Here is a 25844-nt window from a genome sequence, read left to right as displayed (position 1 = left end):
ACAAAGAGTTTTGGATCCAGTAGCTATAGCCTCACGTTTTGAGAATACATCAGTTCACAGGCATCCCACTACTAGAGAAAGATTCCTCTAAATGTTGGGTTGCCAGAATTACCAAGTCAAAATACAGGATGGCCAGTTAAATTTGAATTCCAGACAAAGAATAATTAATTTAGCGTTAAGTGTGTCTTGACTATTGCCTGGGGAATGCATATACTAAAAACAATTATGTGTTGTTTATCTGAAATTCAAATTTAACTGGGAGTACTGTATTTTTTCTGGCAACCCTATCTATATGGTATCTGCTCCCTGAAGGACACATCATACAAAACTTAAAATGAACAAACAAAAAGCAACTAGGAAACACGTTCAAGGGGAGGATTGCATTGGCAGGTGCCCCTAAAGTATTTATTGTGAAGAATCTGAAGGAAAAGAGTGTGGATGGACAAATGAGAAGATGAAGAATGAAGAACTTTATAATGACCACCAGGTGGAAGTTAAAGTTTAATACAGCAATTGCCAAATTTGGGAGTATTTAAGAACCTAAAGATGTCAATATTTTTATTGCTTTAATTGCTATTTATTTTTATTTGAAAATCTATATGTAGCCTACACAGGTATTTTTTTTTGTGGAATGGAGCATATCAATATGGAATAAAACCATAAGCATCAAATAATTTGGAATTGGTCAGTTAAGAAGAAATTAAGAGTGCCACAGAATCATATAATCATTTCTTGTGGCTTTTCTTTGATTAAGAAAATATTTAGCAAAAATCTCCCTGCAGAAAGATTTTTCAAACAGTCTCCCCTCAGAAAGATTAACATAGGGAGTCTCAATCAAGCATTGCATAGACTACACTTGTCTATATTATTATTATAGCATGATGATGTAATTAACATAGTATCACCATTGCTCCTGAGATCCTGTAGGCATTTTAATGCAGAGAAGGAAAATATAGTAGAGTGAGAAAGTACTCAGAGAACTTCTTTTAAAAGGTACTGGGTTGTACAGGTCTCAATTTAAGAAAAGAGAGGCAGTCATTTCTGAACACATATGCTGTTGTGTGAGCAAAAATATGCTGTTCATTTCTTTTAAAGTTCTAAGAAGTGACCATAAATTAAACTCAAATTGGCATGCTGTGAAATTTATCTTTAATGGAGAAGTTAAAATTAGCATATAGTATTACTTTAGAATCAATAAGCTATAAGTAGGGGAATTATAAATATAGACTATATTTCAATTCTTTAGTGGTTTTATACTCCAATTGTGAATACAAGGGGAGGTATTAAATCATATTTAAAATCAAGTGAATTTATTTCATATGGATTTTGTCCACGCATCAGAAACTTCAGCATGGAAACAGAGTGTAAAACACAAGGAAATGAGAAAGTGAGAGGGGATATGAATAAAAAGTGAACTTGAACATTTTGTTTTACAACTTAAAAGGAATGGGATACCCAAAATTAATAGCCATAGTAAACCAACTGCTTTTGAAAACATGATTCATTTTAATAATAAACACTAACATGTATTGGGGGAGTTATTTCTGTTGAATACTTTTTAAAACCTCTCAGTGGCCCAGTGGGTCCTGGTGAGCTTCAAATACTTGACATCATCTTGTACAGAGCAAGTTCTCTTGTTCAAAAGAAAATCTGCATTCAATGATCAAAGTTTAACTGGGCAGACTCCGAGAAAATGAGAGAAATAAGAAATGGGAAATGAAAATCCTAACTTAGATTATGTAGAAGAATTCTGAAATATCCAGCATTTATTGGCAGAACAAAAGTTGTCTGGAGACCAACATGGACTTTGGGATACATGAAAAGTTGCAAAATATACCTATTTCAGCAAACAAAATCAAATCAAAAGGAAAAATCAGAGTAAGGTTAGAAAATGGAAAATCGATGTAATTTAAAGAGGGAGAATTTGATAGTAAGTTTAAAAAAAAAACTCTTGGTCTACCTCTGGTTAATCATTTGATATAAGCAATTATGGTACTAAATATTTTAGCCAAAGTTACCTGAAATATGATTCACTCAAAACAAGTAGATTGAGCCTGAAAGTTTTTATTCCAACCAATAATTCATTCATATTCAGAGGACCTCTTAAAATGCATTTTGTTTTAATAAGTGTATTTAAGAATGTGTGGTCAATTCATCTGTACCAGGAAGCTGACACAGTCTTGCTCCACAGTTTCCAGTGTATTGTGTAAAATATTTCTTACCCTATGGAGGTTCTCCTCAGCGACATTCTAGCAATTATTTCAATAAAGTTATCACAGGGGTGCTTCCCAAAGCTCGGCCAGCCACGGAGCTTTGATCACACACACACACATCTCTGCACACACCCACACAAGTCCTCTCGCTCTTTCTCCTGTGGTTATTCGGACCCAAGCCATACTCACAATGTTAGTGACATCTGGAGAGGCTCCGTTCTGCAGCAGAAGGAGGACAATGTTCAAGTGGCCCATGAAGGCAGCCACATGTATTGGTGTGAGGCCAGACTGTGAAACAAAGCGACAGGAGTTTTACTCCTCTGCACCGGCGGGGGCCTTGGGGCTTCTTCAGATAAATAAAATTCGGAGAGGACAGAACATGGGTGGAAGGAAGGGGAAGAAGGAGTAAGAGAAGGAATGTTTCGTGACAAGCTGAAACATTTTTCTACCTCTGTTATAGCTTGGATTGAAGCCCCATATTTCACCAGCAGTTCCATGACTTTGATGCGGTTTTTCTTGCAGGCAATGTGCAGTGGAGTAAAACCATTCTGTGCAAAAGACAATCAAGTTAGTTGAAAACATGCAGAAACGCGTCTCACACAACTCCATGCTGGCACATTGCAGGCAGTAATGCTACATTGTCACATAATGTTACCATTTCTTCAAATGCTGTAGCTGTTGGGTTAGAGAGACAGTGATGGTGTGTTCCTGGAGGCTTGTGTCATATGTGGGGGGCAAGTATGGCATTGTTGTGTGGTTACAGATAAAACAAAAGGGACGGGGGCCTATTCTTCTAAGATGGAAAACACACACATAATTATAATTTAGTTCTAAAATGGTTTAAAGTATACTAATAGGCCAGATTATGAAATGGCTTAAAGATGCTTCAAAGATGAGTACATTTTTTTTGATGATGGGCTATTTCTTAGAGTGAAAAATCATTACCTGTTTTATTTCAAAATCTAAGACTTATGATTACCTCTATAATAAATATTTCAGGTTAGCTACTATTTTTTTTAGGGAAGAGGTGTTACAAATTAACAGAAATCATTATTTGTGTTGATCATTTTTTATAGCCAGAGTTATACTGTTTATATTAAAAACTTTTTATGAGGAGTTGTTGCATGTTAGCAGAAATCATTATTTATGTTGATAATGTTTTTATAGCCATTATATTTCTTATGTTTTTAATATTTTTATAACATGTCAATCAAGATATATTTTATTTTAGAAAGACATGATTAATAAGTGCCAAAATATTTTCAAAAATAGTATGGAGAATTTCTGAAATAACTGTAAGAAGATATCTCTTAAAAGCAAAGAAATGTGGAAAAGTCTTCCATACTAGGCTAACGTGCAGGAATTGGGGGAAATTACATAAAAATTTCTTAACCCTATGCTTAATCCTTATGTGCTATATTTAAGTATTATATTTTTATCTAACAATGATGACTCTATATAGAATAGCTGTATCCATTCTGCTAGTTAACAATTTTGCATGTCCCAATAGAGACTTTTTATCAGAAAACATTTTTCTACACTAACAGTTCTCGGGAAAGCATATAATTTTCTTTAACCTATGACATTATTATTCACAACATTTTAAAACTAATTCCCCATCTATTAGCTATGTGATAAGCCAGATATAAATAACCACAGCACTTAAAAGATCTGCAATGATTAGAGTGTGATATCTTACAAGCTTACTGGCCACTATCCAATTAAAAATGAGTACTTTTTTCTTTATAAGAAAACAAATATTCTCATGTAATTGCACATAACCCAAAAAGTATAGTTGTTTCCAGGCAACAATAAATAAGTTGATTCCAATGGAAAATTTCTCATAAAAGTAAGATCCAATATTTTCTAATACATTCTCTTAAATATATTGATTGCCTGAAGACTAATTTAACTGACATAAACAAATAGAAAAAAGGATTTGCCTTTAGTTAGAGAATTAGGAAACAAGAGGCATAAATTAATACATGCCTAATACTTCCAATGATTATGGTTAAAATATAAGTGAAGCAAGGAGACTTATTCAATATTAGACCATGAGGGAAACAGAAGGTGCTCTAGGGACAACCACTTGCAGATTTCTCTTGAGCAATTTCTGAAATAGTTCATATAAAATGCTTCCTGAAGTAAAAAGATGACAAGCATCACTTTTCTATTAGTCTATGGTTGAGTAATCCGGTCAATAAGGAACATCTCCAAGTGAACTCTTTACAGCTTACATTTTACATTACCTTACACAGTCAAATCTGTTCACCACTTTAAAATATTTTCCCCCTCAAAGATTATAAAGTTTAGCTTTTTTACAATTTTATTCTGACTCTATATAGAGTGTATAGAACTTATTTTTTATAACTGTCTCTTTCACAACTCCTATTTTCCATTTAAAAATGCTTATCCCTCCAGAGTTTCACATTATCTATGACTTGCTAATTATGGCACTATTACCTTGGTGTTCTCTTAAATCTATCCCTGCCATTATTTAATAGCAAACTGTGAAGGCATGAAGTAGGCAGGCAACGTGTGGGAGGTGGCATTTTTAGAGCTAATTACATATCTGTAACCATGCACGGCTGGTGTCTGCAACCACTGATCGATCAGTGTGGGTTTGCTGGTGTCAGTCTGTATTCATCTAACGCGGACTGGGCCAGGTTTACCAGGGCTCTGGCGTTCGGGTTGGCTCTCTTGTCCAGGAGAAGTTTGGTTACACGGTAGTGGCCACAGTGTGCGGCAACGTGCAGGGCGGTCAAGTAGTCCAAGGTGACGTCATCAACAGGCGCCTTGTGCTGGAGCAGGTGCTTCACACATTCCACGTGGTCCCCCTGTGCAGCCATGTGAAGTGGAGACAGCCCATTCTGCACATCACAACCAAACCAGGCCACATTTCAGTCATACCGAGTAATGTAAGAGAGAGGAAGACATATCCTATGCTATCACTCATACATGGAAACTAGAAAAAGGGCACAGATGAACTTATTTTCAAAACAGAAGCAGAATCACAGATGCAGACAACAAGCTTAAGGTTACGGAGGGACAAGGGTGGAAGAGGGATAAATTGGGGGATTGAAGTTGATATATATACACACTACTATATATACACACTATATATAAATAGATAATTAATAAGGACCTATTGTGTAGCACAGGAACTCTACTCAATTCTCTGCAATGGCCTATATGGGAAAAGAATCTCAAAAACAGTGGATGTATGTATAACTGATTCACTTTGCCGTAGACCTGAAATTAACATAACATTGTGAATCAACTATATTCCAATAAAAATTTTTAAAAAAAAGAAGCTTGAAGGAAAAAGAAAATGTATAGAACAAACAGATGGCAGGGAGTGACAGTGAACAGGCCTGGAAATATAATGTATAGTCAGGCAGCATCAGGCTGACTTAGGGATCACAGGGAGCATTAGGTATTGCAAAGTTAAAGAGAGCCCCACCACTGCAGTTGGGTGCTTTCTGCAGCCCCATTCAGCCTCAAAAATGGGAGATGGATTTAATCAGGGTGAAATGTAGCAAGTGTGTTTGAGTATGTCAGGGAGTGGTACAAGTAACCAGGGAATTTCTGGAGCATAGAGGTGAGGGCATAAGGTGAATGGGGACCATTCAACGACTGGCTAATGGCACCAGCACAATAAACACTTTTCTGGAGCTGGGCTTCTGGAGAGTATTCACTGAAACAGAGGAGGAGGTGGTTGGACAGAGGGGAGGTTAAACACAGAAATTACAGAGGCTTTACAGTGACCAAACTGAGAGGCCAAGTGAGAGGATCATCTACTGCTCTCACCAAGATTGTTAAAATCACCAACTGGAACAAGGGTTGTGGGGACTTCCCTGGTAGTCCAGTTGCTAAGACCCAACACTCTCAATGCATGGGGTCCAGGTTTGATCCCTGGTCATGGACTAGATCTTGTATCACAACTAAGACCCAGTGCATCCAAATAAATAATGGATACATCTGTCTTTTGTTTTGTTTTGTTTTGTTTTTTAAAGGATGAGTTGTGGAGAAGAGTCACAGTTTACTGAGAATTTGAATTTTCAAAGAAAGAGGGAGAGTGACAACTAAATAGATGAATATTTGCTTGAAGGAGGAATAACAGATGATAAAAAGCTGGGAGATTTTCTGGAGAGGGAGGGAAGATAGTCTGGTGTTAGTTGCCGTGGCCCTTTCCAGGCTAGTGGTATCACCTCACTCCTAGATGGTTAATTCATTTTCTTCTGTTCCTTACCATAAACATAGTTCTACTCTTTGTAACTAACTTCTTGTCTATCTTACCCACGTAAATTCCAAGCTTCTTCAAAATACAGACGGCATATTATTTATCTTGATAGTCCCTTGGTGTCCAGATCACTGTTTGGCACATTGTAGCTACTCACTATGATGCATGTATGCATGCTCAGTCATTTCAATCATGTTCGACTCTTTGCAACCCTAAGGACTGTAACCCACCAGGATCTCTCTCTATGGGATTCTCCAGGCAAGAATACTGGAGCGGCTTGCCATGCCCTTCTCCAAGGGATCTTCCCGACACAGGGATCAAACCTGCATCTGCTGCATCTCGTGTATTGCAAGCAGATACTTTACCCACTGAGTCTCCTGGGAAGCCCAGTTTGATGATATATGAATGATATCTGATTTTAAAAGTAGGCCATTAAAAAATTCCATCAAGGTAATCCATAGTCTTCATTAGTGATTACAGTTACAGGCAAATTCTACAGATGAGATTATTTAATAGTTTGTGGAATGGCCTATCTGCCTACCCTCAATCTGATACAGGTCTTTTATTAGTTATAGCATGACCAGTCTGAAATTTTGTTCCTTCCATTTAAATTTCAATCTGTTTCCTCAACAAAATTATCCTTAATTATGTATGCATTACCCAGCCCAAAATGTTGCATTTTAAAGACAGATCTCTGCAACATTCATAGTATAGATATGAGAATGGAAATGATGCAGATGATTTATTCTTTATCTTCATATACTTCTGATTTGAAGCCACCCTTTCAGGACCTATGAGGCACATCTCTAAAAACTGAGTTCATTCTATACAAATTTTGAACCTGTGGGCTGGTTTTTGCTCCAATGATTTCAATTAAATATTTAATTATAACATAAATTGAAAAATATGTACTTGTGTTGGCTTCCTTATTTTTCTCAGCTTACCCTAGTTACAGCATCAGTTGATATGAATTATGTTCAGGGGATGGGAGAAATGCAATAGGGAGAAAATAAAAGAATTGTCCCTTGTCTAAATTTCTGCTGTATTTAAGGATCAAAGTGTTGTTACATTTCCCATTAAATAACTCTTGTGACTATTTTCAAACTGTGTCTCACGATATCTTCTGGTAACCCAAAGAAAGTATCCAAGAAATCAGCTAATCACTCTGTTTCTGTTTGTATGGATAAGAGTTTTCCTCATGGCTGGGAATATTGATGAAATGAGACCAAAATATACTAGATGTAGTATGCCATAGAGAACAATATGCTTGTTTAATGGTTCTCTGTAGCTAAACTATCCTAACTTTTGCTTTTCAAATCACCTATTAATCCCAATTATAATCAACCAACACCACTGGTGAGTAATTCTTTTTAATAGTATGTCTAAGAAATAAAGATTGGAGAGCTAGAAATCTTATCTTGTATTGCTATTTGTACTTCTTTAAAACATAATTTTATATGCATTTTACAGCCATCTCAAAGTATCATAAAAATGTAGACTAACAATGTTTAGAAACATTCTCAGATATATAATATTCTCATTTATATATACTACAGTAATATTCACATTTCTATTTACAGAGAGAATAGCAGGTAAAAATGTAGAAATAATTTGAAGTTATACATTTAATATAATATAAAGTTGGCTTAAAACTCAATACTCAGAAAACTAAGATCATGGCATCTAGTCCCATCACTTCATGGCAAATAGATGGGGAAACAGTGGAAACAGTTACAAACTTTATTATTGGAGGGTCCAAAATCACTGCAGATGGTGACTGCAGCCATGAAATTAAAAGATGCTTACTCCTTGGATGAAAAGTTATGACCAACCTAGACAGCATATTAAAAAGCAGAGACATTACTTTGCCAACAAAGGTCTGTCTAGTCAAGACTATGGTTTTTCCTATGGATGTGAAAGTTGGACTATAAAGAAAGCTGAGTGTTGAAGAATTAATGCTTTTGAGCTGTGGTGTTGGAGAAGACTCTTGAGACTCCCTTGGACTGAAGGAGATACAACCAGTCCATCCTAAAGGAAATCAGTCCTGAATATTCATTGGAAGGACTGATGTTGAATGAAACTCCAATACTTTGGCCACCTGATGTGAAGAATTGACTCACTGGAAAAGACCCTGATGCTGGGAAGGATTGAAGGCAGGAGGAGAAGGGGAGGAGAGGATGAGATGGTTGGATGGCATCATTGACTCAATGGACATGAGTTTGAGTAAACTCTGAGAGTTGGAGATAGACAGGAAGGCCTGGCATGCTGCAGTCCATGGCGTTGCAGAGTTGGACACGACTGAGTGAAATGATACATTTAATACATCTCAATGCATGTATTTTTAAAATAATTTTTAAAGTTTGATACCTATGCCTCATTCCTCAAACACAACTATTGAGCAACTAGAATATGTCCAGCTGGTGCTTTGATTTTAAGAATAGATATTATAAAAAAATGTCATAAAGAGTTTGCTGGACACCGTCTTCCTCATAACAACTCACCTTCGTCCTTGCCAGCAAGGGAGCGCCCCGCTCCAGCAGAAGCTCCACCACTTGGTCATGCCCACTTCTTGCAGCACAATGAAGGGGTGTCAACCCATCCTGCCAAAAGAATGAAAGATAAGGCCTGAGTTCACTTAAAACAAACAAATAAACCAAGATTGTATCTACTGCCATCTTGAAAAGAAGGTTTTCTAAATTCAGTCCCAGTGACTCAGATAAGATTGCAGCAATGAAATTAAAAGACGCTTACTCCTTGGAAGGAAAGTTATGACCAACCTAGAGAGCATATTAAAAAGCAGAGACATTGCTTTGCCAACAAAGGTCCGTCTAGTCAAGGCTATGGTTTTTCCAGTGGTCATGTATGGATGTGAGAGTTGGACTGTGAAGAAAGCTGAATGCCGAAAAATTGATACTCTTGAGCTGTGGTGTTGGAGAAGACTCTTGAGAGTCCCTTGGACTGCAAGGAGATCCAACCAGTCCATCCTAAAGGAGATCAGTCCTGGGTGTTCATTGGAAGGACTGATGTTGAAGCTGAAACTCCAATACTTTGGCCACCTCATGAGAAGAATTGACTCATTGGAAAAGACCCTAATGCTGGGACGGATTGGAGGCATGAGGAGAAGGCGATGACTGAGGATGAGATGGCTGGATGGCATCACTGACTCAATGGGCATGGGTTTGGGTAAACTCCAGGAGTTGGTGATGGACAGGGAGGCCTGGCATGCTGTGGTTCATGGGGTCTCAGAGTTGGACACGACTGAGTGACTGAACTGAACTGAATTGGAGTGATAGAGAAGAAAACTTAAGAGAGAAAACAAGATAGAGAGAAAGAGAAAGGCAAAGATAAAACAGAAAGAGGGAGAGAATAAGAGAAATCCCATGTGTGGAGGTTCAACGTAAAAAAAAAAAAAAAAAAACAGAAAAAAAACTGTGGCTGGTCATGAATTTGCATATTTAGGAAGATGGAGAAGCAGAGTGTGCTGCATTTGTTGAACTTCAAAGTCCTACTTGCCTGGAGCCACCCCCAGAGATGATATTTGATGATTCTATTTTCATCCTGGTTATCCTAACACAGCTCCTAAAAATTCTTCTTAATCTAACTTGTCCATCTATCTTCTCTCTTAAATTGTCACTTTTGATAAATTCTTCTGAAATGCTCCATGAGGCTTATAAAAAAAAAGAAGGGTCATTTTTTTCACCTTCTTCTAAAGGTTTCTGCTCATATTTTTATCATTTTACAAAATACATAATTATTTTTCAAAGATTAAATTTATTATCAGTAAATAGCATTAAAATAGTGTCAAAATTATGGCACAACTGCATGTTATGCTAGTTATAAAACTTTCTGACCTTGATAATGCATGGGTAGTTTTTAACTCTAGGGCAATCTCCAATACTTTGGCCACCTGATGCGAAGAACTGACCCATTGGAAAAGACCCTGATGCTGGGAAAGATTGAAGGCAGGAAGAGAAGGGGACAACAGCGGATGAGACGGCTGGATGGCAGCACTGACTCGATGGACATGAGTTTGAGCAAGCTCCGGGATTGGTGATGGATAGGGAGGCCTGGGTGCTGCAGTCCATGGGGTCACAAAGAGTCAGACACAACTGAGCAACTGAACTGAACTGAATCTCCAAGTACCCTCAGTCTTTTGGGCTTTATTTCTCTTTAGGGCAACATGGCCCAAGAGCAGAATAGATGGAAAATATGATATAAGATATGTAAAACAAGATATAAGAACAATGGGTAAGAAGCAAAACAGAAAATAAAACCGTGCATACATAAATTTACTAGTGATTTCAGATTTAAAGGAAAAAAAAAAGGACTGTCTCAGGAAAAGAAGTTGAGAAGGTATATAGTAGAGAAAGTGAGGGATGACAAGCAGTTAAGAGGACTTTAGAAGCTTCTGGTTTATCCAGAATTTTAATGGCCTATCTTTTGTGTCTCTGCTTCAGTGACCGCTATCTCTGGGTTATGTTTTCCTCCTAATAAATATCACTTATCTGGATTGCAACACTCTTCCTGATCCAACATTCTGTGATGTCTAAGCTACCTATCTTCCATTTGCCCTTTCAGATCTGTGCTCTACCATCCTCCACGGTGGGCGTTCTGCCCCCTGGCTTCTGGCTGGGGTTGGCCAATGGGATACACAGCAAGACATGGAAGCAACCTCCTGAAGGGTCTCCTGGGTCTGCCAGTGACTCTTTGACCAAGTGTGCACTCCTACCAAAACAGCCTTCTGTGTACAGCGCTCTCCTCTGAAGGGCGGTGACCTCTTCTCCTTCTCACCTTTCAGACCTAGGGTTGGTCATGAGCCCTGCTGGTCACTAGCCCCAGGGATATGCCACTGTCCCTGTTGCCTCCCCTTCAGTCCAGCTACAATGGTGTAAACAAGCCCTTGAACAATCTCTATTCAAATTATCAAATTTGAGTGTACCATCTGATTTTGGCTAGGACCTTAATGATAACTATCCCTTGCTTTGTTAAATCTCTTTGGCCAGTATTGAGATACTAATAACCAAAACAGACCTTGTAGTTTTCGGGTATCTGGGAATTAGCATGAAAAGACTGTCTTTTCAGCAAAAAGCATGTATAAAAACTACTGCAGTTGGGATGCCAATGTATTTTAAAGCTTGCCAAAAGAAACTTAAAAGAAAAACCGTGTGGACAGGTGATTACCATGATGACGCATTCGTATACTGCTATCAGCAACTGGTGGTGGACATACGGAGCATGGGTTGCTGTATTCTAAGTGAAACAGCAATTAGATGCAACTGTATATCTCAAACGTGTTCTTGGTGGGGGCTTCATGAGGTCTAGAGTTGGAGAAATCCAACACAGCAAATGCACACATGACATGCACAGCCCAGCATGCAGTCTCCGGAACCACTGAGTTTTGGGTGTGAGTGTGTCTGGGAACAACCCACCATGGGTGAGTCTGCCTGAGGCTCAGCTCCACGACATGCTGCATGAAGACGGTTTTTCTTACCCAGTTTAATTTACAGCCTTGTTTGAAAGATGAAGGGATGCTATTTCAAATCACGTTTAGAAAAGGCAGAGTATTGTTTTCTATAGACTGTATGAAATATTCATTGCATAATCAGTTTGAAACCTCCAAAATGCTCTCAGAACAATAGGAAAATATGGAGCACACTTAATAAACCCACCAGAATATCAAGGAACTGCAAGGGTTAAATAATTGGTGATGTTATTTATCTGCCTGTATAAATGATATATAAACTGTATCAAATTCAAGTTGCCCAATATTATCAATCTGGGAAGATTTTGGATATATTCTAAAAAATGCAGTGTCTCAAAGTACAGCATCTCATCCCCTGCCCCAAATCTTTATCAAGATGTTTTGCGTTCAAGAATATTTTAAACTCTTTTTACTCTTAGGAACTATTACCTGTTCATTACCTTTTTTTTTTTTTAACTTAAATTCTTAAAACTGTATTTGAAGATTACCTTTTCCCCCCGCTTAGAGTCTCCTTCCCTATGTTCTCTTCCCCCCACCACACTGGAATCATTTCAATCACACTGCAATGTCTGTAATTCTTAAAAGGACACCAAGTATCTGGCTCGTAACCCACAGCATTAGCTTCTTACAACCATTTGTCTTCTTATCTTTTCCCCTCCTCCCTGTCAGCTTAGATTATTCTTCCAGCAACGTATCCTGAAGTCTGTGTGTTAATATAAGCTCTGCTAATTACTAAGCTGTGTGTCCTTGGTTAAGTTACATAACTCCTCTGAAACTCATTTTTTCACATTGGTAGTCTCATTTCTCAATTGAAACCAACATATTTTCTCAACAAGAAGACAATAATACTTGGGAAGTTGTTAGGAAGATGAATTAAGATGATATTAGCATAGTACTTAACAGGGTGCCTAGAACAGCATGTGCACATGACGACTTACAGGCACTACTACCACTTTAATTATTACTTCTAATAATGAGTAGCAAGGGCCATCTCTTTTTCTGATGCAGTGTTTTTCATTTATCATCCTCTAATGTTTTTTATATATTTTTATTGCTTGCATTGAAATACATATTTCAATATTTTAACCATAATTCTTATAGGAAGTACTTCCACATTTAGATAAAAATAAGTTTAAAAATAAAAAAGAACAGTGCCTTTAATAAAAGTTGAATTAATGATATCATGTTTAACTAGCTATAACATTTTGTTTTAACATGAAAATGAGGTTGTTCAGACACCAGAAAACCAAGGCTCTGGTGAAAATGACTTAAAGTTTCACATGAGATTCTAGTCAATGATGAGAATGCCTCTGAGATGCAAAATGTCTCAATGATTGATATAATGCTGGTGAAAGTGGAGAGAAACTGTGGATATCATTTTTTAAATTGCTCCAAAGCCTTTACATATAATATTACAGAATAATGTTTATATAATTTAAAATTCCATCTATAGACACATTATTATATTACCTAAAAAGATAGTACAAAACAAATACAACATTTAAAAATTTTTAAACATATTTTTAAAGGACAAAAGAAAAACAAACCATGAATTGGCCTCCTGATTCCAGACATAGTCCTGGATTTTCAGTATTTACCTCTACGTGATTTTACTTTTGGTAAGAAGGATACAGGTATAATAACTATAGCCAAAACCTAAAGAATATAACAGCTTTCAAAATTCTACTTTAGAAGTGAGGAAATATTTCACTTACGGGAAAAGATCAGTGCCACCTTCAGTACTGTGACTGATTCTAGGGTACACTGGAATCAGTTTGCGCAAATCCGTGAGAGTCAACCTTTTGCCTAGCTTTTCTCAGTTCTGCGTCTGTGATGGGACACTGGTAGCTCTAGTTGGCCATGATTCAAGAATGGAAGTATTTACACCATGCGGATCACCAGAGTGAAAGGCTACAAATCAGAGTCTACAGTTTATTTTTTTGAAGAGCTTATTATTCAACTTTTACCAGTACGCGGCTAACCTGCTCCCTTGGGTATTCTTGATATGCATCTCTGAGTACAGGGATCTAGTCTGTCTTTTTTAACTTTTTGTATCACTAGGGTTCATAACACGAAGTAGGAAACCAATAATTATTTGTTTAAGGAAGGAATGAACAGAAGGTCTGCACAATGTGTACAATTAGAAAATCTATTTTCACTTTATAAATTCCTGAGTGAAATTCTATTTATTTGCTATATCTAAAAGCTACTGGATGAAATACAGTCCAAATATTCCCTATAAGAAGAAGAAAGCAATGCTTACATTGACAGAACTAGTATAAAAATCTGTTTCTTAATATTCTTTTTATGAAAAAGCAATGCTCATTTGCAGTTACATTTTTAAATCATATATGCAAATGTATGAAGGGCAAGCAAATTAGAGCATATTGTAAAGGACAAAACAAATATTGTGATGATCAATAAAAACAAAATTAATTGCCTCAATAATGAATGAATACACCAGAAAAGCATTAATAAGAGTAACATGCATCCTTAAAACACTGATGAAGATAATTTTTTTTTTTGCATTTACAAAGTGCTATTTTACATTGGTCCTCTCAATTACTAGAGTCTCAATAGAGACAGACAGGTAAGTATAAAGGGACTCATTATGTAAGTAATGTACTTAAAGAAGGAGGTACAGAAACTTTTTCTTTCAAATACAGAGAACAAGTAAGCAAAGCATGTGACATTACATGTAATTATTCCAAATTCTGCATACCTATAGCATAGCAAGAGAAAAGGCATGCCATCAAGGCAAAGGGCAGAAACCAGAGAAGACCCTGGTGAAAGACACTAGACACCATAGCAAAGATCTTGACAGACAATGCAAACCAGTTCAGAATTCCCACGTGATAACATGACCAAATGTCTTAGAGAATGAGATTTAAAAAGCAACGTATTCTAAAGTCATTAAAAACCAAATTGTAGAGTCTGGGACTAGTATAGTTTCTAAAAGCTCAAAGATGATAAGATTTATTAAAATATTTTTTAGTCTTAAGATTTGCAAGAGAATTAGGTTAGATCTTTATTCCATCGACTATGAGGATGCAGAGTCCCAGAATTAAACAAAGTGACAATAAAATATCACAAGGGACATATTCTATCTACTAACTTATATAGACTTCTTCCATCATACATTTCAGAATTTTACATAATATGGATGTTTAAAGTTTTTCTTAAGTCTACGATTAATCAAATGTATTCGAGAATTAACACTGAAGTACTAGAATTAACACTGATGTACAATTACATCAATTGTACATCATTTCCATAACAGGATAAAAATTATGAGTAGCTAAGTAATTTATTGGTAGTTCAGCTGGTAAAGAATCCTCAGTGCAGGAGACCCTGGTTTGATTTCTGGACTAGGAAGATCCTCTGGAGAAGGGATAGGCTACCCACTCCAGTATTCTTGGGTTTCCCTGGTAGCTCAGATGGTAATAAAGAATCCACCTGCAATGTAGGAGACATGGGTTCGATCCCTGGATTGGGAAGATCCCCTGGGGGAGGGCATAGTAACCCACTCCAGTATTCTTGTGTGGAGAATCCCCATGGACAGAGGAGCCTGCTGGGCTACAGTCCATGGGTTGCAGAGTCAGATACAACTGAGCGACTAACCACAAAGCACTTAAAAAAATACCTAAGAGTTGATTCTCACACAACCTTATGAGGTACGTAGTATTATTAGACTAACTAAGTTTAGAGAAGATAAGTAAAAGGTTAATATCACTCAGTTAGTAAGCAGAAGTAGGATTTGAAATCAGGTAGTCTGCATTCAGAGTCTGCACTTTAAACAGTTGTATTGTCCTGCTATCTTATTATCTAGTTTTTGGGAGTGCATAGAAACTCAGAGCTATATTTTACTCAAAATGTTTGAAATGAACGAAGGGCGCTGTCTCTTGGCAAGTTGACATGAGTAAAAGTGCAACATAGTAATAACTGTATGCCTTTTTTTCCATAAGCATAGCCACAGATCTCCTGCTCAGATCCCTATGGCATAGCCAGTTAAGAAAAATGGCTTAGGAATTGAAAAGTTCAAACCAAAAGATTTTCAACATGTTTTAAAATACTTTTATGTAAAAACCACACTCTCATAGCTTAATGTGTCCTAATGAGTTTGGGCTCTTGATATTTATGGCTAGCCAAATCACAGATGAGCAAGTTCAATCTTTGATCTTTGTGCCCAGAAAATCAGTAAGCAAGAACTTGAAGAACTGTCTCCTTGAGGAGTTAGCATTGTGCTTCTCTGGGTACTTATGAGCAAACACTAATGCCATTTTATCATGTAAAACCTTTATATAATGTATGAAGTTTAAATCAAATCCAAGAAGGTAATTTCCTTGAAACTGCATTGTTTGTGTTGAGGGACTGGTATTTTAAAGTGCCTGCTAAAAGAATACAAAAAATAATAGTTGAAAGAACAGAGACACTCACGCGAGTTTTGGCGTCAATCTGAGCACCGCGATCCAGTAAGAGCTTCACCATGCTTGCGTTTCCCCTCTTGGAAGCCACGTGCAGAGGAGTGATCCCATTCTACACCGTGCAGAGACCAGACAAGAGCGTGTTGGTGTGACAGGGCATGGTGATGATGGCTTTGTGCTCAAGAGCACAAAGGAGGTTGTGACCTATTTTGCAATTTTATCTAAGGTTTCTATGGCTTCAATGCTTTTGATTTTTAAGGAACAAAAAAAGCACACAAACCACATAGCACTATAGAGAATGAAAAATACAATGAAACTGCATAACTAAGTTAATCAATAACTATGACATATGTACTAAATCTACACATCACAGTCAAGAGACTAAGGAAGCAATTTTGCATAATAGAAGCAAAATTTCAGATCCTACCTAGGATAGAGCCCTAGTCCAAAGTCTATCTTTATTAAAACATTCATGCACTTAAAGATTCTGGGATCCTCAAGTTTTCTATGCTTAAAAATGGAATACACATATGCCAATAAATACCCAATGGAAAAATGACTCTTAAAAACATCTTCAGAATAATTCAGTATGAAAAACTTGAAAATAACTCAATATAGTTTCAGGGCAGAAGATTTCTAAGGACAAAGACACCGTAAGCATGAATTATATGTATTTCTTTTTCTTGGCTATTCTATAATCATCATCATGTCAAGGATACATACCTTGTCAAGGATATGATTTTTTGGTATGCTATGTTTTTGCAAAATCAAGTATTGCATTTACAGTATATTAAATATACTGAATTTTATATCTGTCATGTAAGTGAATTCTTTCCAATGAAAGTATACCATTAAACCTATAACACTTTGTAATAACTTTAGCTAATAAGACTCCTCATATGACCAAATTCTCAATTTATTTTAAAAAATCCGTGTCAAATTATGTGCCCTATAATCACTGTTAAGACATAGTATAAATGTACTTATATATTTTATACTGAACATTTTAACAGTTTTTTACTGACTTGAAGATTCTCATTCATGATTCATGGTGTGACCTTTAAATGTAACTGCTCATACTGATGTCAGAATCAACATCCTCCTTATCGAAAGTGATCTGCATGCATGTGAATTTACACACTATTTTTCACTTGCTGGGTCATAATGACTTCCTATAATTTGAAGAGAAAAAAAAAATGGAAAATCTAATTTCTCCAGCACAGATAAATCCATTAAGAAAAAAGAAATAAAATCTTTATCACTGTTTATTTTTACTTCAGTAAAATGCCAAATTCCCTGGCAGTCCAGTGGTTATCACTGCTGAGGGCTCAGTTTAATCCCTGCTCAGGGAACCAAGATGCTGCAAGCCACACAATATGGCCAATTAATAAATAAATTAAATTGAAAGAGAAACTATTTTAATCCATACCCTGGCTGTGAAGTCCACAGCAGCTCCCCGGTTTAGAAGAAGAGTTGCCACGTTGACGTTTCCATAGTGGGCAGCGATGTGCAAGGGGGTGAATCCACTCTACGGAAAGCAAAGCAAACCGCAGTCAGTCAAGCATTTCACCTCCATGGGTTGTAGTCACTGGATTAGTAAGAAAGTCACCTGGTAACTGTCTACCTCACACGTGAGCAAAGCAAATCAGGTCATAAATGCTTTAATAAGATTTTTGAGTGGTATTATTTACATTTAGTGGTAAATAAGTCAATATAAAAAAGTAAACAAATATCCTATAGTTCTTGGCAACATTATTTCTAATTACCGTAACAATTTATTTATGATTGGTTGTTTATATAAAACCATGTTTCCTGAGTTGATTTAGCTTTAAAGCAAAACAAAATATGATTAAACAACATTATCTTTTCAGCCATAGAATATAACTATGAATAAAGAATGTTTTCTCCAGAGAAAATTTCAAATCTTCTATTTTTAAAGTTTGTGTTTTGGTTTGGGTGTTTTTCAAAATAAAAAATAGCATTGGTTGATATCGTATCTTTGGAACTATGGATATGTTGTGAGAAATTCTTACAGAAGATATATAATTTCATCCCACATCATTTATACTATTCTGATATTTCTATCCTCTTTAACAACTGAGTTTTGTCAGTCTATATTGTTATGAAAAAAGTTTAAAAAGCAAAAGTTAAACAATACACTAGAATAAATATGAATATAAAATAAAGAAAAAAATTAAGTGGAATCCAACTTTGAATGTTCATTGAACTAAATTTTATCAGTAAGACTGATATAAAAAAATAAGAAACTAAATAAATCATATGAGAATTAGAGAACAGTTTACTCTCAGAGCATTTTAAAAATGAGTCTGAAAATCTTAAATAGAGAAAAGCATATTTCCTTCCATTTTTGCTAATGAAAGCATAGTTAGAAATTTCTGCCATTTTCACAGCAGAAGCATATTGATTCTTTTCTTATTTACTGTATTAAAAAAAGCATTGTTCCTGCTCTCCATAATTTCCATTGCTTAATAAAAGGCAGTAGGGACAATAAAGACTGCTCCTGTAGAACTGGGTATCAAACCCTGCAGTTTTGAGGCCGTCTTGCATTTCCGTCTTTAGTTTGAAATGAATTTTGATATACACAATATTGTTTTTAAGAAATGTTACTCACATCACAACCATTATTTTCCTATTCACTTGTGACTTTGCTTTTAAAATGGCCTAAATAAGTATTCAGATACCTTAGGTAACAGAAATTCCTCTGTGCTAGTAGCCAAATTAGCTGCAAATAATTTCCGACTCTAGTGAAGCAAGATACAAAATAAGAATAGCAACTATCAATCCAAAGCCTACGCTTGCAGTCATGATATTTTTATTTTGTGTCTACATGATGCCAAATATTCATGTCAATATAGAAGAAAAAATATCAGCCTACAGCCTGGCTGCTATTTTACAAAATGTCAAACTTTAATATTTTAGGAAATAATTGACTAGATGTTTTTCACTTTTATCTTGATATTTCCTGTCACCCAGTCATATCCTGAACATGCATCTATTATTTGAGTTACAATTTAATTTCAGAAAAACACAGAGACCGCTGATGAATCATTTTCAAATTATTCAAGTATAATAATATTATTTTTCCCATTTTCAGAAATAAACTGCTTTATTGCTTGACACAGCCTCATTGAAAACCCACGGTGATGCCTCAGGCTGTGACTCTTGGATCAGCACGAGGCTGGTGTAAAGCCCCTTAGGAATTCTTCCCTGATTAACAGAGATGGAAGGCTCAGGTCACAATTCTACAGGACTGTAGATGAATGGGTTTCTCTTCTTTGTTATTCTATTGTCCTCGAAGAAATACTTCTAACTCAGTAGGTATCTACTCAAATTGCTGCATAATGATTAGAACCAACACTGCTTTCAAAAACGTAAACAATTACCAAAAATTACTTATAAGTAAAAAATATTAAAATCAGTAATTAATTTGTTTCAATTTGTATTATTCCAGTCTTGAGCAATTTCACCAAGCAGTTGGGCATTTTTTTAAAAAGTCTCTGACCTAAGATTTGGAACAGAAGAAATGATATGAATAAGTCTATTCACATCTCAATAGATAAACTTGTTAATAAACAGGCATTAGTTTTAGAAATACACTACAAATACTAGGCGCAAATGCTCAAAATTCCCATAGGTCCACAACCCAGTGATCATATGAAATGTTAATCTAGAGAATTTCCTCAGCAAAGTGAAAATCAATCTATAGAAACAGTCACTTGGCTTTGAAGGTTAAATTTTATAATACAGGTTAATTTTTATAATACACTTTCAATGGTTTTTTTATTAGTGCCTCTTGATAGCAACAAAGAGAGACCACTGCACACACACACTCACACACACCTTTTTCTCACACACACACACACACACACACACTCTAAACCAAATGCTCTTATTGATTTTGTTGGTAGATGGGACTTAGGTATGTGGAAAACAGATGATTTCATGACAACTATTATCAGATAGCAAGATGATGAAAATATTTTGTTCATAATATGCTCAACATCATTACTGATTATATACAACGTGGTAAAAAAATACAAAAAAGGGCAATTGGAATTAGACAAGAGGATGAAACACTGGCAGAGCAACCTCCTTAAATTACACTTCATTAGATTCTAAACGGAGAATTCTCATTAAGAGAAGGAGGTCACATCTCTTATTGGCAAAAAGTGAATAATAAAGCTCACTTAGTAAAATACACATTATGGAACAGTATTGTTTCATGTTCTACTCTAATGAGCTATTTAAATAGTTATACTGATTAATAATGTTTCAAAAATATGTTATATTAAAATTTTTGAATTACCTATTTGCCCTAATTATGGGCAAAGTTTCCAAATTAATTTCCTAATAATGAAAGTTCTAATCATTAGTATGAATTAGTGAGCATTTATTCTAATTGGACAAAAAATACAATAAAATTTTTAAAAAGATATATTTTGGTGTAACCGCAATACTGTACCTCGGTTGTCCTATTCACCATCATCTGAAGCAGTGTTGTGTGGGAAAAAGAGGGAAGATATTACACAGTGCAAAATTAAGGAAACAATCAACCTGCTCTCTGCCATTCCAGCATGCCAAAATGCATTCTATTTAGCAAAGGCAACCATAACACTACACAATACAATTGTATCTTTCTATTTCTATTCCTGTTATTTTTTATCATAAATAGAATAAATAAGAAGATTTCTAAAAAGCTTCACCTTTTAGAGAAAATTATCTTATAGGGTTCTTTTTTGTTTTCTTACTGTACCCAGTAGACAGTCTCCTTTATTCTGAAATACCTCTGAAAGTAATTTATCTCTTTTGATGACCAGAAGTAATTCTGCATTATCACCATGGCCTACTTCTTTATCATCCCCCAGGAGGAAGCCGGCAGCTGAAGAGTTCCTGTCCACAAATACGTGCAGCTTTTACCTTGGATTGGACGTCAGCGTTGTGATCGTTCTGAAGCAGGAGGGCGGCAGATTTGGTGTCATCTTTCCTGGCTGCAATATGCAGAGCTGGCAGCCTCACTTTCCCTTTGGTGTCGTTCTCCAGGAGGATGGCCACTGCCTGGTTGTGACCCTGCTGGAGCGCCACCGCCAGGGGAGTAAAACCATCCTGGGAGAACAGAAGGAAAAATTTCCATCAACTCTGGCAAGCCTGGGAGTCAACTCCAAGAAACAGTACATCTAATTTTCAAATTAAAGATTAAGATTGACAAAAACATTGGAGGGAATAAATATTACTGTGAAGATTGAAGCAACTTAGAGTCATTTATCACACTATGTACTAGCTTCATCAGATATTTTTAAATGTCTATTCTATGTATTTTTAAAAAACATCTGCATTTCCTAATGAAGCATACTGCACACAGGATATGCTCACTTATGTTTTGAATCTGAAAATAAAAATAGAAGCAACCCAAAGTAATGCCTGCTTATAGAAAGAAAACTGTGGGAAGGGGAGAAATAATGAAAGCCAGGTGTGACTGATATGGTAGCCAACACAGGGAAATAAATGACATGATTAACTTTGCAAGTTGCTAAATATCTCTGTATTGATTAGGGAAAACAACAACTGTTAATGGAATGGTCTATTACCAATTAATTTGGGGAACCTGGGATATAATATGATCTAAAATTCTTTTGCAAATAAGGCTAATTAATTTTGCACTTAGTTGAATTTTATATTGTCTTTTGAATATAAAAGTGTGCTAAATAATGTAGAAAATCAGTCTTTCACTTTGAATCTTAAAAAAAAATTAAAGAAATAGCACAGATCATCAAAGTGAGAGGAGTCTTAGCAGGAGATGGATAACCATGCTAAAAAACTGGGAAGCTATATTCTCTCTCTAGAAACATGTATTCAAAAATGGAAAGGTGACAAGTAGAAAAAAAATATACTATAGGCTCTGTTAATGTGAAAACCTCCCTTAATTCACAAAAGCTTGAAAACAAGTCTCAGAGTTAAAAGTTTCCATTCCTAGAGGAGACAAGAGGAATTGGATGGTATATCTAACAAATGCATACCAGAGACAATGGCTATTTAACCACATCTAACTGCTCCATTGGTTTCCAAAGGTAATTTTTAAAAAGGGAACTATAGGGCTTCCCTCGTGGCTCAGTGGTCAAGAATCCTACCTGCCACTGCAGGGGACACGGGTTTGATCCCTGGTCTCGGAAGATCCCACGTGCCGTAAGCCCCTGAGCCCACGCTCCACAACTATTGAGCCAGTGCTCTAGAGCCCAGGAGCTGCAATAATTTTATTTTTTTTAATTTTTTTCCCGGGTCTCCACGACCCAAAGGAGCCGCAGTTATTGAGCCCACAGGCCACAAGTGCCGAAGCCCATGAGCCCTAGAGCCCGGGTCCCGTGTCAAGAGGAGCCGCCACAATGAGAAGTTTGCGCCAGGCAACGAAGGCAGCCTCCGCCTGCCACAACTACAGAAAAAGCTCACGCAGCAACGAAGGCCCGGCACAACCCAAAATAAATTAATTAGTTAATTTTTTTAAAAGGTAACTGTAGACTTTGGAGGGAAAATTATTTTCCTCAAATGTACGTATCATATATGCACTACCACAATAAGGGCTGAATTTTTAAAATTAGAATTGAATTTCAAATAAACACATTACTTAATGAAATGGAAGAGGAAAGCATGAGTGTTGTAAGATGAAGGAGAGTAGGCTAAATTTGGAACTTTGGCACAAATTAAGTCCTCTGTGAAGGAGGAAAGAACAGTCTCATTATCATATACATATTTAATTTGATCCCCCCCGCAACACTGGGATAGTTTATATTAAGAGTGTGAACTTGATTTTTTTTCTTAGAGACAAGGCATTTGCTGACAGTACAGGGCCTGATTAAAAAATTCCTAGCTTTCAATTTTGGTAACATTTAGGAAGAAAGAAGAAAGTAGAAAATTATAAAAATGATACTGGATGGACAGATAACTCCCTGCCGAGAATTTAACTTTGAATCTCCACCACATGATTTCATTCTAATCTACACTTCATGGAAGAAGGGTAAATATTTGAAAATTTTTTTCAAGTACCTCCACTAACTCTATGAAAAGGAAACCAATATTAAAATTCAATAAGCTTCATTTTTCACCACCTATTTACCAATGCCAATTGCTATAATTATGGAAAATTTCAAAACTTTAAATATTTCTTTTCAAATATGAGTTTCCCTACCATACTGAACGGTCTCATAACTATCTGATAAGCTGATCATAATGTCTTGCTTAATAATTTGTGCAAATTATGGCTATTAATGGGTTCAGGGTGTCTTCTTTAGGTATTTTCATACATGCACACATGATGATTGTAGGTATTTAGCAATACAGCCTAAAATATCACATAGTAATCAACCATAAATCCCTGTGAAGATGTTATTTATTCACAGAATGTTAGACTAAAGCATGCATCCGTGCATGTTCAGTCATGTCTGACTCTTCGCAACCCCAAGGACTGTAGTCTGACAGTCTCCTCTGTCCATGGAATTTTCCAGGCAAGAATACTGGAGTGGGGTGCCATCTTTTCCTCCAGGGGATCTTCCCGACCTAGGGATCAAACTCGCATCTCCTGCATTGGCAGGTGGATTTTTTACCACTGTGTCACCTGGGAAGCCAAATAGACTAAAGGGAAACATGCAAGGAGTTTTCTCTTAGTGCATTTTCTGATAACCATTAAGGCCAGAGGTGTGGAATAACCAATTAAGTTTACATATGTCCACTCGGGAAAAATTATAGTTATTTAAATGATTAAAGGGGCTTCCCTGGTGGTTCAGTGGTAAAGAATCCGCCTGTAATGCAGAAGACTCAAGAGATATGGGATGGATCCCCAGGTTGGGAAGATCCCCTGAAGGAGGAAATGGCAACACACTCCAATATTCTTGCCTGGAAAATTCCATGGGCAGAGCAGCCTGGATAGCTATAGTTCATGACGTTGCAGAAGTCGGACACAACTGAGGACTCCCAATGTGAATGATTAAAAAATGAAACAGCAGGCATAAATGAGTCTAAACCAGGATTCAAAACCTCATGTGACTGACTTGCAAGAGCCACACTTCGGTGTGGAAATCAAAGACCATTTTCAATTTCTGAGAACCACAGTGTGACATGGACTCAACCAATGCAACATACATACAAAGGTTTTAATATTTCTGGAAACAGAGTGAGATGGTACAGAGATCTAGTCTGGAGGAGCCATGAGACAGCTGAGAGTGCTGGCAGGCTGCGCTCCCCTAAACCATACACTGGAAATAGTAAGTCTATATGACAGGGAGACTTCTGTAAAGATTTCTCTTAGGTAAATGATACTGTGTTTAAGGAAATAAAAGAAAACAAATGCAGATAACCATATTTAGCTACAATTCTCAGAGGATGTGACGCAGAGATATAGTCTCATTACTGTTACCCAAGCTTTGCCTGAGGATATCCACATGCCATTCATTGACAGAATTAGTGTCTCAGAAAGTCATAAAATCAACCATAAAATCATAATTATAAAAATCATGCTGTACTCACGTGATAAGAGTGTAAACTCTGTGTGTGCTGAGTAGAGAACATGAAATTGTTTCACACTAGGTGGTTGTATTTTCCAGTCATAAGCAGGAAACGTGGTCTCATTAATAGTGATGTCTTGGGATTGTTTTTAACTAATGAGAATAAGCTGTCAGAAAGTTACTCTGAGGCTCCACAAAAAGTTTTCTATCAAAGGGCCTGAACATGAATTCAATAGATTATAATGACCTTTCCCCACAATGCAGGGTAGAAGGGATTTTGTGTTGATTTTATCTGGAGATTTAATTGCCCATAAAGGAGGTCATTTAGACATTAAAAATTAACAAGACAGTTTCTATTAGTCATCTTTCACTCCAGGCCAGGAGTTTTACAATTTTGTCAGTGGAGCCACAGATCATGAACCAGGGAAGTTAAAACTGATTGAAAAGGGTGAGGAGAGGCATGTCCCAATGGAGGTCTCCTCCCTTCCTCTCCTGTGTCACCTACTTCCAATCTTCCAGAGACCCCGGAGCATTTTCCCCAAGCTCAAAAACATCCTGACCATCATGTACAAATCACTATTCCAAACAGTCACTAAATTCACTCCTTAATCTGCCTAGGGCAAAAATCAGAAGGAAAATACAAGGCAGGTTCTGCTTATTGGAGGACACACATGGGAAAGCAAAGTGATACAGGATGCTGGCTCATTCCAAAACCATTTTACGTCTAGATGTCCTGAACACTGGAGACTGAATTGATTTTGAACATTCTACTCAGTTGCTGCCATAACCACAGTCATACAGCCACGTCATAATTTGAACTTCAGAAATACGAACAGCTTTCTGATGTCCTATTATTCCTCATTAAACTGTACATATACAAAGAACTATGAATCAGTGCTTATCACTAAAAAAAAGTCCCTTTAAGAAATTGTATTAGATCCTAACAAAGATAAAATATTGATGAAAAGAGAT

The 25844-nt window shown here is 36.5% G+C and overlaps 1 protein-coding gene across 48 annotated transcripts in view; it reads right to left on the bottom strand.

Annotated features, from left to right (window-relative positions):
* Positions 1-25844, bottom strand: part of ANK2 (ankyrin 2) — a 687657-nt gene that overhangs the window by 120525 nt on the left and 541288 nt on the right. For 31 of the 48 annotated variants that reach the window (XM_070452307.1, XM_070452311.1, XM_070452306.1 and 28 more), the window contains 8 exons: positions 21301-21486; positions 20846-20869; positions 17792-17890; positions 16376-16474; positions 8958-9056; positions 4886-5083; positions 2663-2761; positions 2403-2501 (listed from right to left, as the gene is read on the bottom strand). In XM_070452307.1, the coding sequence (XP_070308408.1) occupies positions 2403-2501; positions 2663-2761; positions 4886-5083; positions 8958-9056; positions 16376-16474; positions 17792-17890; positions 20846-20869; positions 21301-21486 (903 nt within the window). The remainder of the gene's footprint in view (positions 1-2402; positions 2502-2662; positions 2762-4885; positions 5084-8957; positions 9057-16375; positions 16475-17791; positions 17891-20845; positions 20870-21300; positions 21487-25844) is intronic. The other 17 variants (XM_070452303.1, XM_070452314.1, XM_070452320.1 and 14 more) reach the window with 3 other exon arrangements.

This window comes from Odocoileus virginianus, chromosome 21 (genome assembly GCF_023699985.2).
Source record: "Odocoileus virginianus isolate 20LAN1187 ecotype Illinois chromosome 21, Ovbor_1.2, whole genome shotgun sequence".
Classification (NCBI taxonomy): Eukaryota; Metazoa; Chordata; class Mammalia; order Artiodactyla; family Cervidae; genus Odocoileus; species Odocoileus virginianus.
The sequence above is the reverse complement of the archived record's forward strand: the minus strand, read 5'-3'. Positions and strand labels throughout refer to the sequence as shown.